General features: G+C 37.5%; 1 protein-coding gene across 3 annotated transcripts; it reads right to left on the reverse strand.

Moving 5' to 3' along the window:
- Window positions 1–758: 758 nt before the first annotated feature.
- mef2ab (myocyte enhancer factor 2ab) lies at window positions 759–16,867 on the reverse strand. 3 transcript variants are annotated; one of them, XM_057330996.1, is made up of 11 exons: window positions 16,710–16,867; window positions 10,980–11,069; window positions 10,033–10,214; window positions 7,485–7,688; window positions 4,660–4,794; window positions 4,418–4,583; window positions 4,274–4,333; window positions 4,046–4,155; window positions 3,405–3,522; window positions 3,191–3,317; window positions 759–2,939 (listed from the first exon to the last, which is right to left on the reverse strand). In XM_057330996.1, exons 3-11 carry the CDS (start codon window positions 10,084–10,086, stop codon window positions 2,615–2,617), a joined length of 1,299 nt encoding a protein of 432 aa, XP_057186979.1. In that variant the 5' UTR covers window positions 10,087–10,214; window positions 10,980–11,069; window positions 16,710–16,867; the 3' UTR covers window positions 759–2,614. The 3 variants fall into 3 exon arrangements, with proteins under 3 accessions (XP_057186979.1, XP_057186991.1, XP_057186987.1); XM_057331008.1 differs by lacking the exon at window positions 10,980–11,069; XM_057331004.1 differs by lacking the exon at window positions 16,710–16,867 and having other exon boundaries at window positions 10,980–11,075.
- Window positions 16,868–17,625: the final 758 nt, after the last annotated feature.

Here is a 17,625-nt window from a genome sequence, read left to right on the forward strand (position 1 = left end):
CTGTTGTCCCCTAAACGAGGATATTTTGTAGGTTGCATCAGTTTAATACAAATTAATAATATTGTGCTCTATTCATGCATTGCAGAATTTAAAAATGTCTGCAGAATTTAACCCTTAAATTACTCCAGAGAGTAATATTCACTGATTCACTGGACATTTTTTGTCACACTAGATGGCACTTAAACAATCAAATATTCTATTTCAAAGCATTCAGTGAAAAATAAATAATATTAGAGAAAAAATATAACATAGCTGAATTGTATAACTGAAAAATATAGATCATGATTTGCATAAATATTCATTATAATCATGCAATTCCCTAAAATCAAATAGATAGGCCTGCATATTAAATCAATATTCAATTAATACAAAAAAATGTGAATAACGTTGACTGGCGCAAGTTGGTTAATAAAAAATATCTCACAGAATTGAATTAACCTGCATTATGTAAAATCGAAAAAAATCAAAATGCAATGAAAACCTTTATTTTAATATGTAGCAGTGTGAGACATGAGGGCAACAGTGTAAACACTGCATGTTTCTGTTTACTTCAGTCAGGAGGAAAATACCTCAAACTGAATTCAGTCAACATCAAAGAATGCACATCCTGTTTACTACCCATTCTCCCACAGAGGTAAATGACCCAGATAATAATTGTACATACATATACAGTATATATATATATATATATATATATATAAACCTGTAGCCTACTACTCCAAAGCAGCTAAATAAGTGACAGGCACAGAGGTGAGTAATATGATGTTTATTGCCATTTCCTATGCTGTATAAGCAACAAAGGAGTCTCAGCATTTTGATTTTGTGAATTTGAAAATGAGAAAAGAGTTCTACGGATTGTATTGGCATCTTTAAAAATGATTTTACATGGCATGTTGTAAGATCTTGAGGCCAAGGTGAAGAACATCTGCAAGATAAACCACGCCATTAGCAAAACATCTAGTACAGGCAAACATCTCATGAAGTCTTCAACAGCAAATATTGAAAACGCTACATTTGCTCTTGATGGTCACGTAACAACCATACACTATAAATACATTGTACTGTACAACTTGACCTATGGTACAAACACTGTTCCATTACAATATTCCTATTACATTCGGCCTGGATAAAGAATATAAAAGACACTATAAAAGACATTTAATTATGCTTCATATGTTTTAAATGCTCAGAATTTCTAAAGCCACTTTACAATATTTACATTGTATAGAGTTCATCAAACATCTAATTCACAACTAAACTGCAATACTAAGAAGTGTTTATAGTCTCTTACACGGGTTTTTAACTTAACATGAAATCAAAATCATCCCTTAAATCTGTAACCTTTGGTTCAAAATCACATACTGAGCATTAAAGAATCTGCTAAAAAAAATTGTGGAAATGTCGGTTTGACATTATTTGATTTCAATCCATGTAAGGATAAGTAATGTAACCTATGTTTCAAACAGAGATGGCGATAGAGAGGCAAAGGGGGTGGATTCCAGCTATAACTAAAACGTTAAATTTGGCTTTCTGAACGCACATTCCTGGTCTTAATGTGTACTATTTACCCATGCACTTTATACCAAAGAAGAATTGATCAAGTTATCCAATAGTGTTTGTTTAAGTATTGATTTGTTTCATGCAGAGAATACATCATTATATAAAAGTAAAATAGATTACAAACGTTGCATCATGTGTTTCTCACAAAATAGTAATAGTAAATTTAAACTGAGGTATTGCCAAGTCAAAGGCGCAATGTGGAGATTTTAGCGGCACCTAGTGGTGAGGTTGAGAATTGCAATCAATGCCTCACTCCCCCCTTTCGAAGCACTACGGTGGCTGACACAGAGTTAAGATGTCATTGCGTTTCCACTTTTTTGTCGAAGGAGATAACGTACGAAACGCACTCTGTAGAGCAGTTCGTCTGTTTAGGGCTACTGTACAGACAACATGGCGAATTCCATGTAAGGGGACCTGCGAGTGTATGTAGATAGAAATAGCATATACCCCTCTAAAGACTCATAGTTATGTATATTATACTGCATTTCTATCCAAAGATCCTCCAAAAAATGACACACAGCACCTTTACGTGAACCAATCCAGTATCCACAAACTTTAGGGGAACTAAAAGTGTCATTTGCGGGACTCCTTTGAAGTTCGCCAGTTGATTGAAAAGCAGATATACCTGAAGTTCTCCTGAAAGTTTCCTGTATAACCATGCCATACATTTTCTATTTTAACCAGCTGTTGGTTCTTATAAAACTTCATAACTAGGGAATCAAGTCAAACACACTGAGCAACAGCGAGTGTCAGTCAATAATAATTATGTTGCTCTGATAAAGGAGTCACAAGATAAAATGATACATTTGGCTTGTAAATAATGCAACGAGCTTAAGTTACAGACACTTAATAATTTAGTTTGTTTACCCTGTTACCACTATACAATTACAAGAACCGTCTTAATATTTCCTCTTCATAGAAACCTCAGTTTTTAACGTACTGTACGTGTCTTCACATTATTGGCTGCACAACGCAGGATACAACAGCAGTGCCCATATTTGCAACACATGTTGACAAAAACATAACTTATTGTTACTTCGAAGCAGTCGTGGTCTTAAGTCACCCAGCTGTCAGTTCGCATGCGTTTGAACGATGGGTCATCCTGGTCTTCCGCCCCTGGCGATGATCTACTCCCATGTCTCTGGGTGGCAGTAACTGGGAGAGAGTCCACCCGCTGGTCCTCACGGTCGCTACCCTCGTATGAACTGCCAGAGGAGCTGAAGCTGTCTGCAGGAGACCGTCCGAATTCCTGTCTGGAGTCGGGTAGAGGCACGATGTGGATGTTGGGGTACAGCGAGTGGGCACGTTCTCTGGGTGGAGAGGTTGGCTCTGATTTGATGCTGATTGAGTTTGAATCGAAGGGTTGTGGATGTGTGGTTCTGGAGATTAGAAGGACGTGCATCACGTTAATTAAAAAAATAAAAGTTCTTGGCTAATTTATTTGATTTTAATCCCTCTCCTTTAAAGAAAGAGTTTACTGAAAAATGAAAATTTAAAATTTAAATGTATTTACATCCAGGACGGCATGACTGCCTTTACTCAGATACGACTGTCAAAATATCAGGATAATACTGTAACATTATCGCAATATCTATGAAAATGTCAGTGGTTGTGACATTACTTATCTCACCTTTGAGTACTGAACCCCGGTTGACCAGGCTGACAATGTTCCCATGATAACCCTGGACCTGATGTGATACACTCTGGTGAACCGAAGCCATGTAAAGTACTTGGTTCTGCACTGTTCAGGGCAAAATCTAGAAGAAATGAAACAGTCGTGGTTTCAGGTAAATGATCACCAGTTGTTGAGCTGTCCGACAGGTTCTGGGATGTGGTTTATAGACCTGTATCATAAGATGAGGTCATGGCTGAGTAAACAAGGCCCTGGGGATGCAGACTTGGGGTTGCCACGGAAACCACTGGTGTGCTGAGTGATTGGCTGGATTGGGGGCTGTTTACTCTCTGAGGTTTAATAAACAAAGAGAGTGGTAAGAAGAAACAAACTGGTTTGTGTAGAAAATAAATATAAGAGTAAAAAGTCATTGTGGAGTCTGAGCTAATAAAATGAGTATGAGATTTAAAAGAAGTGTTTAAATATTCTGTGGAGTTTTATATTTTCAGTAGAAATTGTGTAAAAAGAGAATAAAAATGAATAACATAATAACATTAACAACTTACATTTAAACAAAATAATTTAAGATTTATGTTTGGCTGTAGTTCGTTATTCAACCACTAGAGGGACACACAACATGGGCCTAATGTGCTCAATGTGATACAGTGTAGCAAATTTTAATAAAGTGTTTTTAGTAAAAAAATTTGCAAATCCGTATACCAAATGCTTCTCTGGCTGCTTGAAGGAAAAATATACTCACTCCAAACGTGCCTGAAAAGGCATTTCGGCATGCAACCTTTCAGACAGGTCGATATTCTCTCATCGTGTCACAACTACAGGGGTTTTATGTAATGCGAGACGGTGGAAACTGACCCCTGGAGAGCCGCTGCGAGCAGGAGGGATGCGCACTTTCAGCTCAGGTCTCCGGCCTGCAGATTTCTGCTGTACGGCTCTTCCTTCAGAACCACCGATGAAGCCGTTGGCTGAATACAGAAAGTAGAGACTGGTGCTGAGTTGGATGACACTCTAAAACTTTAATGGGTCACTTTCTGTGTTACCTGACAAGATGCCACATGCCATCTTTTTTCCTTTCAAACTTACCCGCAGGAGGGGAGTAAACACCATTTGGAGGTGTGGCAACGGAGGAAGTCGGCACGCCATCTGATCATAATAAGTAAAAGGAATGAAAATAAGCAGTACATGTCCAATAAAACAAACAGTACTGGCAATGATATAGATACTAACCCAGGACAGGCGCAGAATCGGTGTTCTGGAGTCCACTAGAGGACAGGGACAGTACGCCCGTCCCGCTGAGAGACACCGGGGTGTCCAGTGAGCTGTCCGTACTGTAGGAGAGGGAAGCCGGGTTGCTGACGGGCATACAGAAACTCTGCTGGCCTAAAACAGCCGGCTGGTGGCGACAGAGTAGTCAAGATAAAACAAACGGTTGCGAGGTGAACAATAAGGAATTAAAGATGTCTGCTTACGATTTTATGATTTCTCATCATATTGTCAAACTCTTCGTTGATCTTCTGATATTTCTCTTCTGTGTGAGACGTGAGGACGTATGAAGCGTCCGGGTCTGGGCTGTCACAGCCTCTCTGTTCCTTCTTGTTTAACACCTGGAGTAAGCCGCACAGAATGATAAATGCATGACCGTACAAACAACTTATTATTGGGCTGGGGTTGTCACGGTATCAGATTCCCATGTCGCGGTTATCGTGGTCAAAGTTAACGTGCTGTACCAATATTATCACGGTATCGATTTGGCTTTTCATTTTGTGTTTTCTCCCATTTTTGTTCAACAAATCACACTTTGTCAAAACATTGTGACTAAAACAAAAAATCAAAACATTGTGTCTACACCAGACGCGCCACGACAAAAGACATTAGAAACGCATTAGAACCCATTATAATTTTAAATTTTGTCCACACTGGATGCGGCGCGTCCGGTGTAGACTCGGTGTAAGGATTAAAGACCATAGTGGCGCTTTAAAACGTTAAACGGACGCTGAATCATTTACGATTATATGTGTGTCGATAACCATGGTTTTTAATATCACGGTTATATGACAATACTGGTATATTGTGACACCTCTAGTCTGGACGCTGATGGACATTGCAAGGTTGTTACTAAAACTAAAAGTGTTAAAACGTTTCTGTTCATTGAAGTCAAATAAAATATTTGCATAATATATGATCATAATAATAGATTGTAATATTAATTTATACAGTAATAATGTAATAACAATTATATTTCTTCTTTTTCATTATATTATTTTAATAAAAATAAAATGAACTAAAACTGAAAAAAATATTTTTACAGTAGTAATAACAAATTATACACATAATAATAAAATGTCAAAAGCACAAAGCTGATAAAAATTAAACCAACATTAACATAAAATGACAAGTGAATAGCAATTGTGCATTAGTGTGAGGTAACAAAATCCTATTGGCTTTTTTTAAAACAATGTTCTGCGCAAACTTACTGTTTTAACATGAAAAACATAAATACAAGAAAATAAAACTGCATAACTAATTTCATGTTTTTACGCTTTACCGGTTAACACCCATTAGAACCAATGACACCTTATGCAATTGTGTGCAGGTTCTGTTTTGGGTTATCACAGAGAAAACAAATAAATGGTGACCGATTTCTTTTTAGCAAAAACCTAAAAGATGATATAATTGTTGATGTGTAATGTAATGCAATAAATGTATTTCGTCAGCATGTACAGTTTCCAACAGATGAAATTGATGCCACTGCAAATTGCAGAATAAGCTCAGCTAGCTTCACATGCTGAAATGCATGTGGAGATGCACACGTAATTCGAGTGTGTGTCTCAGAGAAGACGGTGATCTATAATTACAACGGCTAGCGCGGTCCAAATGCGGCTCTACTCTCTGCTAACTGTATTACAGAGGCAGTAAACGCAGACTGCACACCCAGATGCTGCTGGCACTATATGCATTAGTGTAATCTATCAAGGGCTGACTCTGTGATATCCGGTCAGGTGCAGGCCCACGTGGAATCTGCACGCCTTTACCGCCTAGATTCATTAGGTAAATAATTTGGATTTAGCAAATTTGACAAGAAATGTTCATATGAAAATATTGACTTTGAATTGCAGACATGACAAATCTGAGCTCAGTTTGTGATATCGTTAAGATCTCTTCTGAAACTCTAGATTCGAGATGAGCCCTTGATTGTGTCAGCAGCATAGGTGCCGCAGGGAAGATGTAATTTTGTAGGCAAACCCGGAAGTTGTCACCGCAATGGTCCCTCGACAGGGGCGGACTGGGACGCAAAAACCGCCCTGGAGTTTTCGGCCTCCAACTTTTCTGTCGACGCGGGGGGGGGGGGGGGTGTGGTTGGGTGTTGGGTTGTTGGAGTGGTGTTTTATCGCATCGGCCGTCCAACATTTCTGTCGACGGGGGTGTGGGGGATTTGTATGTAACGTGTCATTGCGTTACATGTATATGTGTCCGTCTCGCTAATGCCTTCACGTTGCGTGCATTCGCGTTAATAACGTCCGTCTGTCTGGCCCAAGCGTCCATTCCGGCACCATACATTAGCGGCCCACCGGGAAACGTTCCGATACTCCAGATGGTCGGTCTGCCCCTGGTCACGGCCTTTGGCCGTCGGTGGGACGGCTGTTCTGGACTTTGACAGAATGTCCTACTGGTCAGTCCGCCCCTGTCCCTCGACCAAAAGCCTAAATCTTTTTCCCATAGACTTTTGGAAGATTGCAATGAATATAAGTTCTGTGATTAACAAAGGTTTATAATACTAAATATAATCTTTACAAATTAACATACAATTTATGAATTTTGAAGCCTAAATACAATCACCAGAAGTAAAAAGCTAACATGCTATAAACAGACAACTCAACGGTTGCTCAACATCAAAGTCATCACCACCACACTCTAAAAAACTTTCTATGACGTTTGACCATCACTGTCAATCAAAATGCTTCTTCGTTTATATGTAATGTGTGAACTTTATACACAGTCCCCTACTTTGTTCGATTTTTCTTTCACATGGACGGGCCTGGCCAAAATGTTGAATCAAGATCACTACTTATTAGAAATCTGTGATCAACATGACAATTTTCTTTAAAATTTCACTTTTTAAAAGAAGAAAAGGTTTCATGTAGTCTTTACAAACAACCCGTTTAATACCGGAAATTAAATCAGAACAAATCATAAAATAATAATTGAGACTGATGCTGTAATAAAATAAGATAAGCAGAAAAATCCATTATTCGGCTTTTGAATTTAACAGCCTTTTAAATGTGCAGCCACTTACTTCCACGATATCAGAGTTGGTTCTGCTCTCATGGGGCTCATTGTATTCGGTGTACTTGAGTAACACCTTGTCCATGTCCGTGCTGGCGTACTGGAAGAGCTTATTGGAACTGTTGAAGATTATCAGGGCTATTTCACAGTCACACAGAACACTGAGCTCGTACGCCTTCTTCATCAGACCGAACTTTCTCTTTGTGAAAGTTACCTAAAAAAAACGACACATGCCTTCATAAGCTTATAAATAATGCTGATAAAATATCTCAAACAATCAAAAAATACATAATGAAAATCTTTTAAACGCATCAAATGAATCAAACCAACAAGCTTTTTGATGCTAATGGAATGCTGATATTGAGCTATATATATACATATTTACATGTTACTCTTAAGCAGTGGATCCGGGGGGCCCAAGAGGGATGTGCCCCCCGCACAGATTTTGTGGGATTTTATGAAATATAGAAATTTATCATAGATTGTATGCAATCAAACATCAGGAAAAATAAGACCGCCAACCAAAAGAACTGATGTACTTAAAAAATTACTATGGTACTAGTATAGTACATTTCCAAAAACCCATGGTACCTCTGTGATACTTTATTGTAAGAGGAGGTTCATTAATAGCATCAGAAAAACTCATTCTTCTCTTTAGCTTTTCATAACTGTCAGGCTTTGCCCAGCTGTCAGGGTTGCCAGATCTTCTCATGTTTCCTGCCAATTATCACCCCTCCCTGAGGAATCCCACCACTTCACTGCTGACGACCAAATTCTTACGGCGGTGCATGTAACACTAACTGAGAACAAGCTTTTCTGCTGTCTGATGTCGATGCAACAGTGTAAAATCACATTTTTTACCTGGTAGCACGGTAATACCACGTGTCAGGGCATTGTTCCATGATTATCATGATAATATACCGTAGTATTACCATGAAATTCTTTGAAGTACCTCAAGACTACGATGTAAATACCAAGGTATTTGAATATGATAATTATATAGTGCCATGAAATTTATCATGGGGTTACCATCTCATACAGTACCATGGTGTATTATAATCCTGTATTAATGATTCGTTTCGGGAATTCATTTCTACAAATGTTTGTCTATAACTAAAACCATCTGTGTAAATTACTGATAAAAACACTCTATATGCCAAAAATAATCTACCAGACAAGATGGGGTCTGTGGCCCTGGTCTTAAAGTGTTAAATTTAGACCCTGGGTAAATTCAGGGCTGCCTCTGTGGTTTTGTTTTGATTGATGGCCATCAGATGTAGAGAGATTCTGTACAAGCCATCAGGCGGTTAATGAGAGATGTGGAGCCCCGAACCGCCCTAATTACAGCGACCACACCGCACAGAGACAGACCCAGACAACAGCTCCTGTGTGAGAGGTGAGTCGACCTGAACCCACCCTACAAACCTGGAGTCTGTCTGAACGCTCATTAAACAAGTTTCAGAGGAATTCTGTGCTCCTGAGAGGTCATCTGAACAGACATAAATCATCTGGGTTAGGAACGGATGTGTTCTGTAGGTCTACAGAAATGAAAACGAATGGAAAAGTAATGGGGATGCCTTAGGTTTTATCTAGTTTTTAATTGAGGGGTTTGGGAACAATTTCGTTTCCGACTCCATTTACTTTTTTAAAACCCTCGAAATGAAGCAATACAAAAGTAACAGTTTAGTGAAAGTCAAGAACCGCAGATTCACAATATAAAAATGTGTTGATGTATTTATTGTATTTTGAGGTACCGTGATATTTTATCCCATAAAAGTCAGTTCAGACTGCAAACTCACAAGTAGCAAAGCATCACAGCATCAAAAATGCAACAAGAATATGCTAAAAACTATTAAAAGACTGTAACTATTCTAAAAAAAGAAACTACCTCCGGATTGCAAATTTGTATGTTGGTAACACTAGAGCAATGTTGCAGATGACTCATTAACATAATGTGTATGAAATTGTAACACATTATATACTGTAATATTTACATAGAAAAGAAAAGAATATTTACTTCCATCCAGTGTATTAAATTTAGCGATCTAGTGGTGATGTTGCAAATTGCAACCAATGGCTCACTCCACACTCCCCCTCCCTTTTGAAGCACTATGGTCGCTGACACAGAACAAAGATGTCATTTAAACATTTAAAACATTAAAGAACATTTAAAGTCCCAGTGAAATTAAAAATAACAATTCTTATTTTTTCAATGAGGTAAATTAGACTGCTTGGGCGGAGCATCCGTTAACTCCTCCCCTTCAACTGTGAGCCTGCTGCCAGTTTCATTTCAAAATGCAACAGCTGTTCTTATACATCCAATCAATTCGCAGAAAAAACGCAAGCCACGCCCACTAATTTTCTCCTTTGAAATTCCTTTTCACTCGGAAATGTGTCAGAATACGGAAATGAAAAACGATCGCAATTTCCGGTTCACGGGGACTTTAATGCTAAACTGGCTAACGTTTGCCTCTCTACCGCCATCTCTGTTTAAAACTTAAAATTGCTTGAATCTTTATTTTACTGTCTTCATGTGAGTTTTGACCACATGTTCTCACCTGTCGGTTTCTCTCATCCATTATGCGTGTGATCTGGATCTTCTTTCTCCCCATCGTTCCCTTTGTTTTCTCTTCGACAAACAAAATCCTCTTTATTCTCTAGTGATAATGAGAGATTATGGTTTGGTTTTATTGCATCGTAAGTAACCAATTCCCCTCCTCATTCTTCACCGCACTATAACCTGTGAGTTAGGAAAGAAGGACAAAATATTTCATGAAAACTAACAGAGCTAAAATATCACAAAGAGCAAAGACGAAGGGAAAATACGAGTAAATGATGACACATAGACGTTTTGCAAGCAACGTTTCAGCAGCCGTACAATCAAAGAGACGTTTTTGAAGCCATCCATCTTAGAGAGCTCTTTGTAATCTCATTTGCTGGCTGGTGTACAACGTAGCACAATGATCCTAAAGCCACAGGATTACAGAGGGAAGGCAAAGTGTCTCCAAGTAATACAGGGTTTACTGTGTTAATGGATCTTAGCCATTTTATTTGCCAAATAATATTGGTTTAATATTAGCATCCATAAGTTCTCTGAAACGACACTCTGGTGAATACTTGCTGAAATATTTATAAAACGCTGAAATATTACAATGGCACTCATTCACAGGCAATTCTGGAAATACAAAATAAGTGCACTCAAAAGTGTGCCACACATTTATAGTAAAGCAAATATTGACACTTTGCTATAAAGTATCACAGTCCAAATCACGTCCAACATAAATGATCAAACTGCCTTTTAAACTCCAACATAAAGCATGCCATAATAAAAACAACCTTCAATAACCATCTATAACAACAGGCCACGGCTTACTTCAAGAAATATTACACTTTGTCTTTTCTATTTAGAGTTACACAATTCAAATCCAAAAGAAGGATGACAAAATATTTGCTTGTATTATCCATGGTTTGGAATTTTCTCAATGTATTAAAAAAACTGTCTCACCTCTTGTTTTTACGTATAGTGGACGTCAGAACGTGGACCACCTTAGAAAATAGTTTTGAGGAATCATGTGTAGCGTGCAGGTCTTGAGATCTATAAGAAGACAAAGGAACGACACCCTCATTCCTGCACTTTCACACCTTCCCGCTCATCTCTGCGGTTACCACGGCAACCGATCAGATGCCTTACATATGGTCTATCAGCTGTCTAAGTGTAAAGACGCCTGTTTGAAAAGAGAGGACAATCTGCCGAATAGACAGAGAAAGAGACAAAACTGTTTATTTGAGAAGTGTTTGAACAATTCAAATCAAGTTTAGAATGAAAAAGTTTTTATTATAACATTTTATTCATTAAAAACGGCTCCTACAAGAGACATTGGGTGAAATTCTATTGTTTTCCATGGTTTAATATTGTTTTCCAACCCTTAATTGTAAAAGAGAGCTTGTTTTTTATTGTCTGGAAACTATTCCAAGAGAGCAATAAAGATTTGACTCATGATTCATTTTACCAAATCATTTTATTCCGATTCGGATAGTTTGTAAAAATAACAATAGTTTGGTTCAATAATCAGTCATATAATGTTTTGTAGAAATACATTTCTTCTACAGACTTTGTTTGTCTAATTTTATACATTGCTACATTATAGATTTTATATAAAGATGAACTGCATGATGATGTGTTCGCATGGCGAGTGTCCAATAATCTTCTTATTAAGGGCTGTTATTATGTTTCCATCATAACAGAAGGCTGACACAACCATGTTCACGTTCTGTTCGGAAAACATCTGGATTTGGGGAATATGTTTATTATAGGCTATTCCTTTCTTGTTGAACATTTTATTATACAGTACTTGTTTTTGCTATTCTGTGAAATAGTTCATTTATGATGTACGTGAACTGGATTGTCATGTTATTACTCTCAGAAACTGTTATTTTACATGGAAGTATTCAGAAGGGTTGCTTTAAAAAGTAACACAGTATTGCACTTCTCATTTACTTATTTACATTTGCACACACATGTCCTAAATGTATACACTCTCGATACAACTTTGGAGGTGAAACAATCTTTTGAAACTTAATACTTTGCATTTAGAAACTCGATTAGTTGGTATGTTTAGTGTCTGTCAAATAAAACACTTATATAAACTGATGAGATCATCCTGTACATTTCTCAACATAATCTCACCGGAAATTGTAACTATTTTACGATTATTACGTTTTAGTACAATTTGCTTTCACGCCAGTGATGTTAGGTGTAGGGGTGGGGTTTGGGGAGGGGCTTCACTATTGCTTTTTTTCTAATGATAGTACGTTTTTGAAGGATTCACATCATACAAATTTATACCAATTAGCCCCCTCGTAAAAAAGTTACAAATTCCTGTGCGATTGTGTTGGAAAACGTGAGATAAGGTTGAAATTAGCACATGAAATCATGGCAAAACGTGTTGATTAAATGTATTAATACATTTAATAAAATAAAATAGAAAAGTTAATTTATAGTAAAAAGTGGCAGTAAGTAGTATTTTTGTAAAGGAAAATGTATTCATTGATTTAGAGTTTCACCTTAAATTAAATACTGTATAAGTGTTTTTAAAACTCATTTCAGTGTGGTTTTTCCTGCCATTAGGGGGCGGTGTGGCTCAGCCACGTGACGTCATCAAATGCCGCTCTTTCTCTCGCCTCCGAGCTTTCTAGTGCACAAGTTAGTTTTGCAACGGGTTTATCGCGAAAGTAGCAAAAATCAAGGCGGGAAGATTTGAAACTGCAGTGACAGATTTGAGAGGTTGTAGATGCCAATTTGTGGTTGTAAGTCAAATCTGAATCTAGAAAAGCGTGTAAATATGTGCTATGCATTTGTATCTGCCAATGTATTTTGTAAATGCCAGTTTACACATTTGTGACTATTTTTCCGCAACTTCAAATTCAGAAGACAGATTTGTGAGTTTTGTCCACGAGTGCAAATCTCAACATTCAACTTCAGTTTTTTATTTGACAAGTTTTCATGTTGGGGCTGTGAGTGTACATTTTAGTGTACAGGTACAAATACTTTACAAGTTTCCAAAATAAAATCTACATGCTCTCAAGTTTTGCTACTGATTTAACTTCATATCTAGAGGTGAGGTGAAAATTGCAGCCAAAGGCTCACTCCACCCCTCCCTTTCGAAGCACTACGGTGGCTGACACAGGACAAAGATGTCGTCACGTTTGCGCTTTTTTGTCGAAGAAGATAACGTATTTGCGAAACGCACTCTGTAGAGCAGTTTGTTCGTTTAGGGCTACTGTAGAAACAACATGCCGAATTCAATGCAAGGGGACCCGCGGTGTATGTAGATAGAAATAGCTCATTCTAAGATAATAAAAACGTAACGCACATGTATTATCGCTCAATTACCATACACTTTTCATTGACGCATTTAACCCAAAACAAATTTGCTGACTGTTGCCACAAACCATTTTCTTACAGACTTCTCACAGGAATATCTACAGTTCAGAATGTTTTTTTTCTGTTTGTTAATATTCTGCCATTTCAGCTAAAACACAACTTCTTATTAATGTTACGTCTATCATCAACAGGAGCATTGAACCCTTGCTGGGCTCCAGATTTAAAAACAATCGATGGCTCTCCATGACTTCATGTATGTTTCATGAGATCATTGAGCTCACGCTCATACGGTATCATTTTCTTTATATCTTCTACAGAAAATGAATAACCGGATGAACTATATTTGCTAAAGGAAATCTACATAATAACCCAAACCTCTATGATGAGTTCACTGAATGGAGTCTTTAAGTGAAGAATAAATCATTTTTAAAGTCTATAATGGAAAAAGATTCTCTATTTGGAGTTCTGAAAGATGTTACATTTATGCATTTGGCAGATGCTTTTATCCAAAGCGACTTACATTGCATTATCCTATACATATGTTTCTAAGCATGTGCAATCCCCTGGGATCGAACCCATACGACCTCGGCTTGTTAACACCATGCTCTTTCCACCGAGCTACAGGAAAGCTTGTTCCAATATATTTGATCAAATGAATCATATAAAATATAACCTAACTCACATAAACTACGTTTCTTGCACGTAATCTCCCTCCTCCTTACAGAATCTTTACTGCATTCAAGTCTACCTTAACAAGGTCGAAGACCTGGAGGTGGATTGAGGAATCAGAATTAGCAGAAGGCTTAAGTAACTCTAATTGGATAAGGATCAATTAGATTTCTCGTGTGATCCTCAATATTAAAGGTCAGGAGCGATCGGTCAGTAAAAAGGATTTGTGATTCAAAGAAAAGAGAGAGGACGAGAATCTGTAAAACACGTCGATTTTGTATAAGAAGAGTATTTAAGAGATAATAGACCACGTTACGGTCGTTCTCGCAAAATAAGATCGACTGGAATCAGGGTGGTCTTGCACCGTTCGAAAAATACAGATTAAAGCAAACAAATGTTTTATATGTAAAACATAGATTTAGGTTAAAATGATTTATTCAAGAGGATTACAAGAATGTTGAGTGAGAAATATGCTCAGTCAGAGAGAATGATCAGTTGGAACCTGCAGTTTACCCATCGCTTTACAAACACTGTGATTGGCCAATCAGAATCAAGTATTTCAGGGATCCACATAAAAACGCAAAAAACAAATCTGCAGCTTCGCCATTACGAAGAAAAATCCACAAATTAACAGAACTTATATAATAAAGCACGTTTATAACATCAATAATACAATAAAAAATGAAGCACTGACCTTTTTTAACTTTTAAATAAGGATGCAGCGATCACATTTTTTAAAGGCGGAGTACGAGTGCCCACACCTGTACCTTTTCACAACACAGCGAGAATAATAAAAATAAAATAGCTTCATAATTACAAATAACTCCACCTTAAATGCATTATGAAAAAATAGACATTTTATGTGCTTTTCACACACTTTAAAAGGAAATTTCACAACAGATTTCTGTCAGTTCTTTCGTCACATGAGGTATCTGTCTTTGGTATCGGTGCATTTTTACGAGTACGAGTACATGAGCTTAGCATCGGGCCCGATACCGATACTGGTATCATATCGGTGCATCCCTAATTTTAAATATTTTACTACATTTACATTCACATTTATTCATTTGTCGTTAGTTTACAAGGCCATGCTACTAGGAGGATTAAAGCTGGAGTAAGCAAAGGAGAGAATGAACAACAACAACATTTGCCACATTTGGCCGCAAATGACTTGCGGTTCATTTCACCTATGCATTCAATGTCCACTGGGAATTAAACCCATGACCTTGGAGTTTCTAGCACCATGACCTACCAGTTGAGCTGCATGTCTACTTGGCTACAGAAAGACCAAGTCAACACAATACAATACAACACATACGTCTACTGCCTGTCATGTATTAACTGTTTTCAGACAGGCTAAGCTCATAAATAATACAGAAGAGAGGCCTGTAGTCCAGCGCCAGCCCTCAGGTTTGGCTGCGATCGCAGAATCTCAACAGTCAGTCTAATAACGCACGCCCATGTGCCTTCCTCAAACCTAATGTACAGTTTGATTTGGCAAGGCCTAGATGTCTCTACTTACAATCCACACAAGCAATGTTAACATGCCTAAAGACAGGCACTAAAGCTAATATTTAGAAACACTTCAACTTGATTTTTGTATTTATTGAGTATCATTTCAGACAGCTGCTGAATGTGTTTAGCGCTGAACATGTGGGGTGGTCAGATAGCAGGCAGCCAGAGGTTTATGGCTCTGTTGTTGGACCTGACTCCAGGGAGACCCCACAGGAGTATACTGATTCCTTTCCAAAAACCATTATTGGGAAAGCCATAGAGCCCATTTGCTTTGACAGATGTAAATAGTAATGTAGGTTAAATATGAAGTATGTACTACAATATGGACAAACCCAACCATTGGTATAAGTTAACCATCTCTGACCTAACCACGATGGGTTGAAACAACACAGCATTTTTAAAACGTATCACACGTAGTGAAAGTGGACTCTTGTTTTTATGTTTTCTGTGTCTAAGTAGGAAAGAATAAGAAATGTGTGAGTAATTTTAAACCCAATGGTTGGTTTTCTTTATCATGGGTTGAAATAATGTATACATTTAACAAAATAGATTTCACACATTTGTGTGACTGTACATTCGGGGGTCCCAAACCTTTAACCATTGCACCATACTGTGCTGTTTTAATAAATGCAAATCAACAGAGAATAAGCCACGTGTTAACTACACATGATACTGTATAACATGCCCATTGTCGTTAGATTACATTGCAGTGAAGCTCATTTTTAAATCAATAAGCGAAAGCCAGTTGCTATTTTACCATCTTGAACAATGACTTTATTTATTATTGTGAAGAATTGACAACTCAGTGTGACGTCACAACGCTGCACGTATACGTGAGATTACTTGACACAAATGCATCCGTTGTATACATACCATTTTTGTTGCTTTATTAAAGTTTATTTCAAGAACTTATTTAAATCGAATACCACGCCTTTCTTCTTGACGTAAATCTGCTTTTCTTTCACTTTTATATGTTATTGTTACGGTCATATTTCCGTCGTTTGTACTTATGTTTACTCTATCAGCAAAGGGAGATTAGCTAAAAACTGAATAAAAACTGTAGCAAATGAATGCCAATTATTGTTTGTCGGTGTAAATGCCAGTTTAATTCTCCAGTAAGCCACGTTATAGCCGAGAAATTCATCAGAAATGTGTTCATTCACTTACCTTTAGTCTGGTGTTTCCCGAGTAAAAGACAGAGGAGCAAAAACGAGCGCAAACCAAGCGAACTGGTTTCAGACAGCGGGATAAAATCTGTTCTAATCCCGTAGTCATCGCTTGAGTCGTGCACGAGCTCCGCTGAGATGTGAGGAGGCTCATCTGGAGCCCACAGCAGCTCCTCCCAGTCTCATACATCAGTGTCCTTCAGAGACCTTCCGGCCCACTTCACAAATACACTTATTGATTCTGTCTCCTGTGTCAATGGGCGAACTGATAAACATGACGCATTACACAGAGCTGTGTTTCAAGTCAGACACATAACAACACAATAACTAATAATAATAATAATAGTTATTATTAATATTATCCCACATTAAAACCTCTTATTGTATTTACTACAACAGCAGTACGTTTTCTGGATACTGAACCTTAGTAAATACTATATAGGCTAGTACTTTTCACTTTCCACGTCATATCAACCACAACAATAATGTTAAAATGATCATAAATTCATTTTTAAATTTCATACAATCTGTAACCTTAATATTAACCTTAATGAAAAGGGATTTCCTTATTAACAGCAGTCGTGTTTATGTAAAAGAAATATGAATATATTTATTTTATTATTTTGAAAAAATTTCTTGAAAAGCTTTAATGTATCTATTTATAGGATATTACTATTTTGATCACATCAAAGGTTGTTGCACTTTTCTTAACAGTAGATTAATTGTCTACTACCATCCTTCAGAAATGTCTGGTGAGAAGATGAAGAGGCGGCAGGAGAGACATGTTGGCCTGCTGCTGGGAATATTGTGTCTGAGACAGGAAAATATATTACAATAAATGTTTCATTCAGTGTGATTTATGACACGTCCAAAGACAGCAGTCTGGATGTTTCAGGGACGTCAGATACACAGAAGCT

Source organism: Triplophysa rosa, linkage group LG1 (genome assembly GCF_024868665.1).
Source record: "Triplophysa rosa linkage group LG1, Trosa_1v2, whole genome shotgun sequence".
Lineage (NCBI taxonomy): Eukaryota > Metazoa > Chordata > Actinopteri > Cypriniformes > Nemacheilidae > Triplophysa > Triplophysa rosa.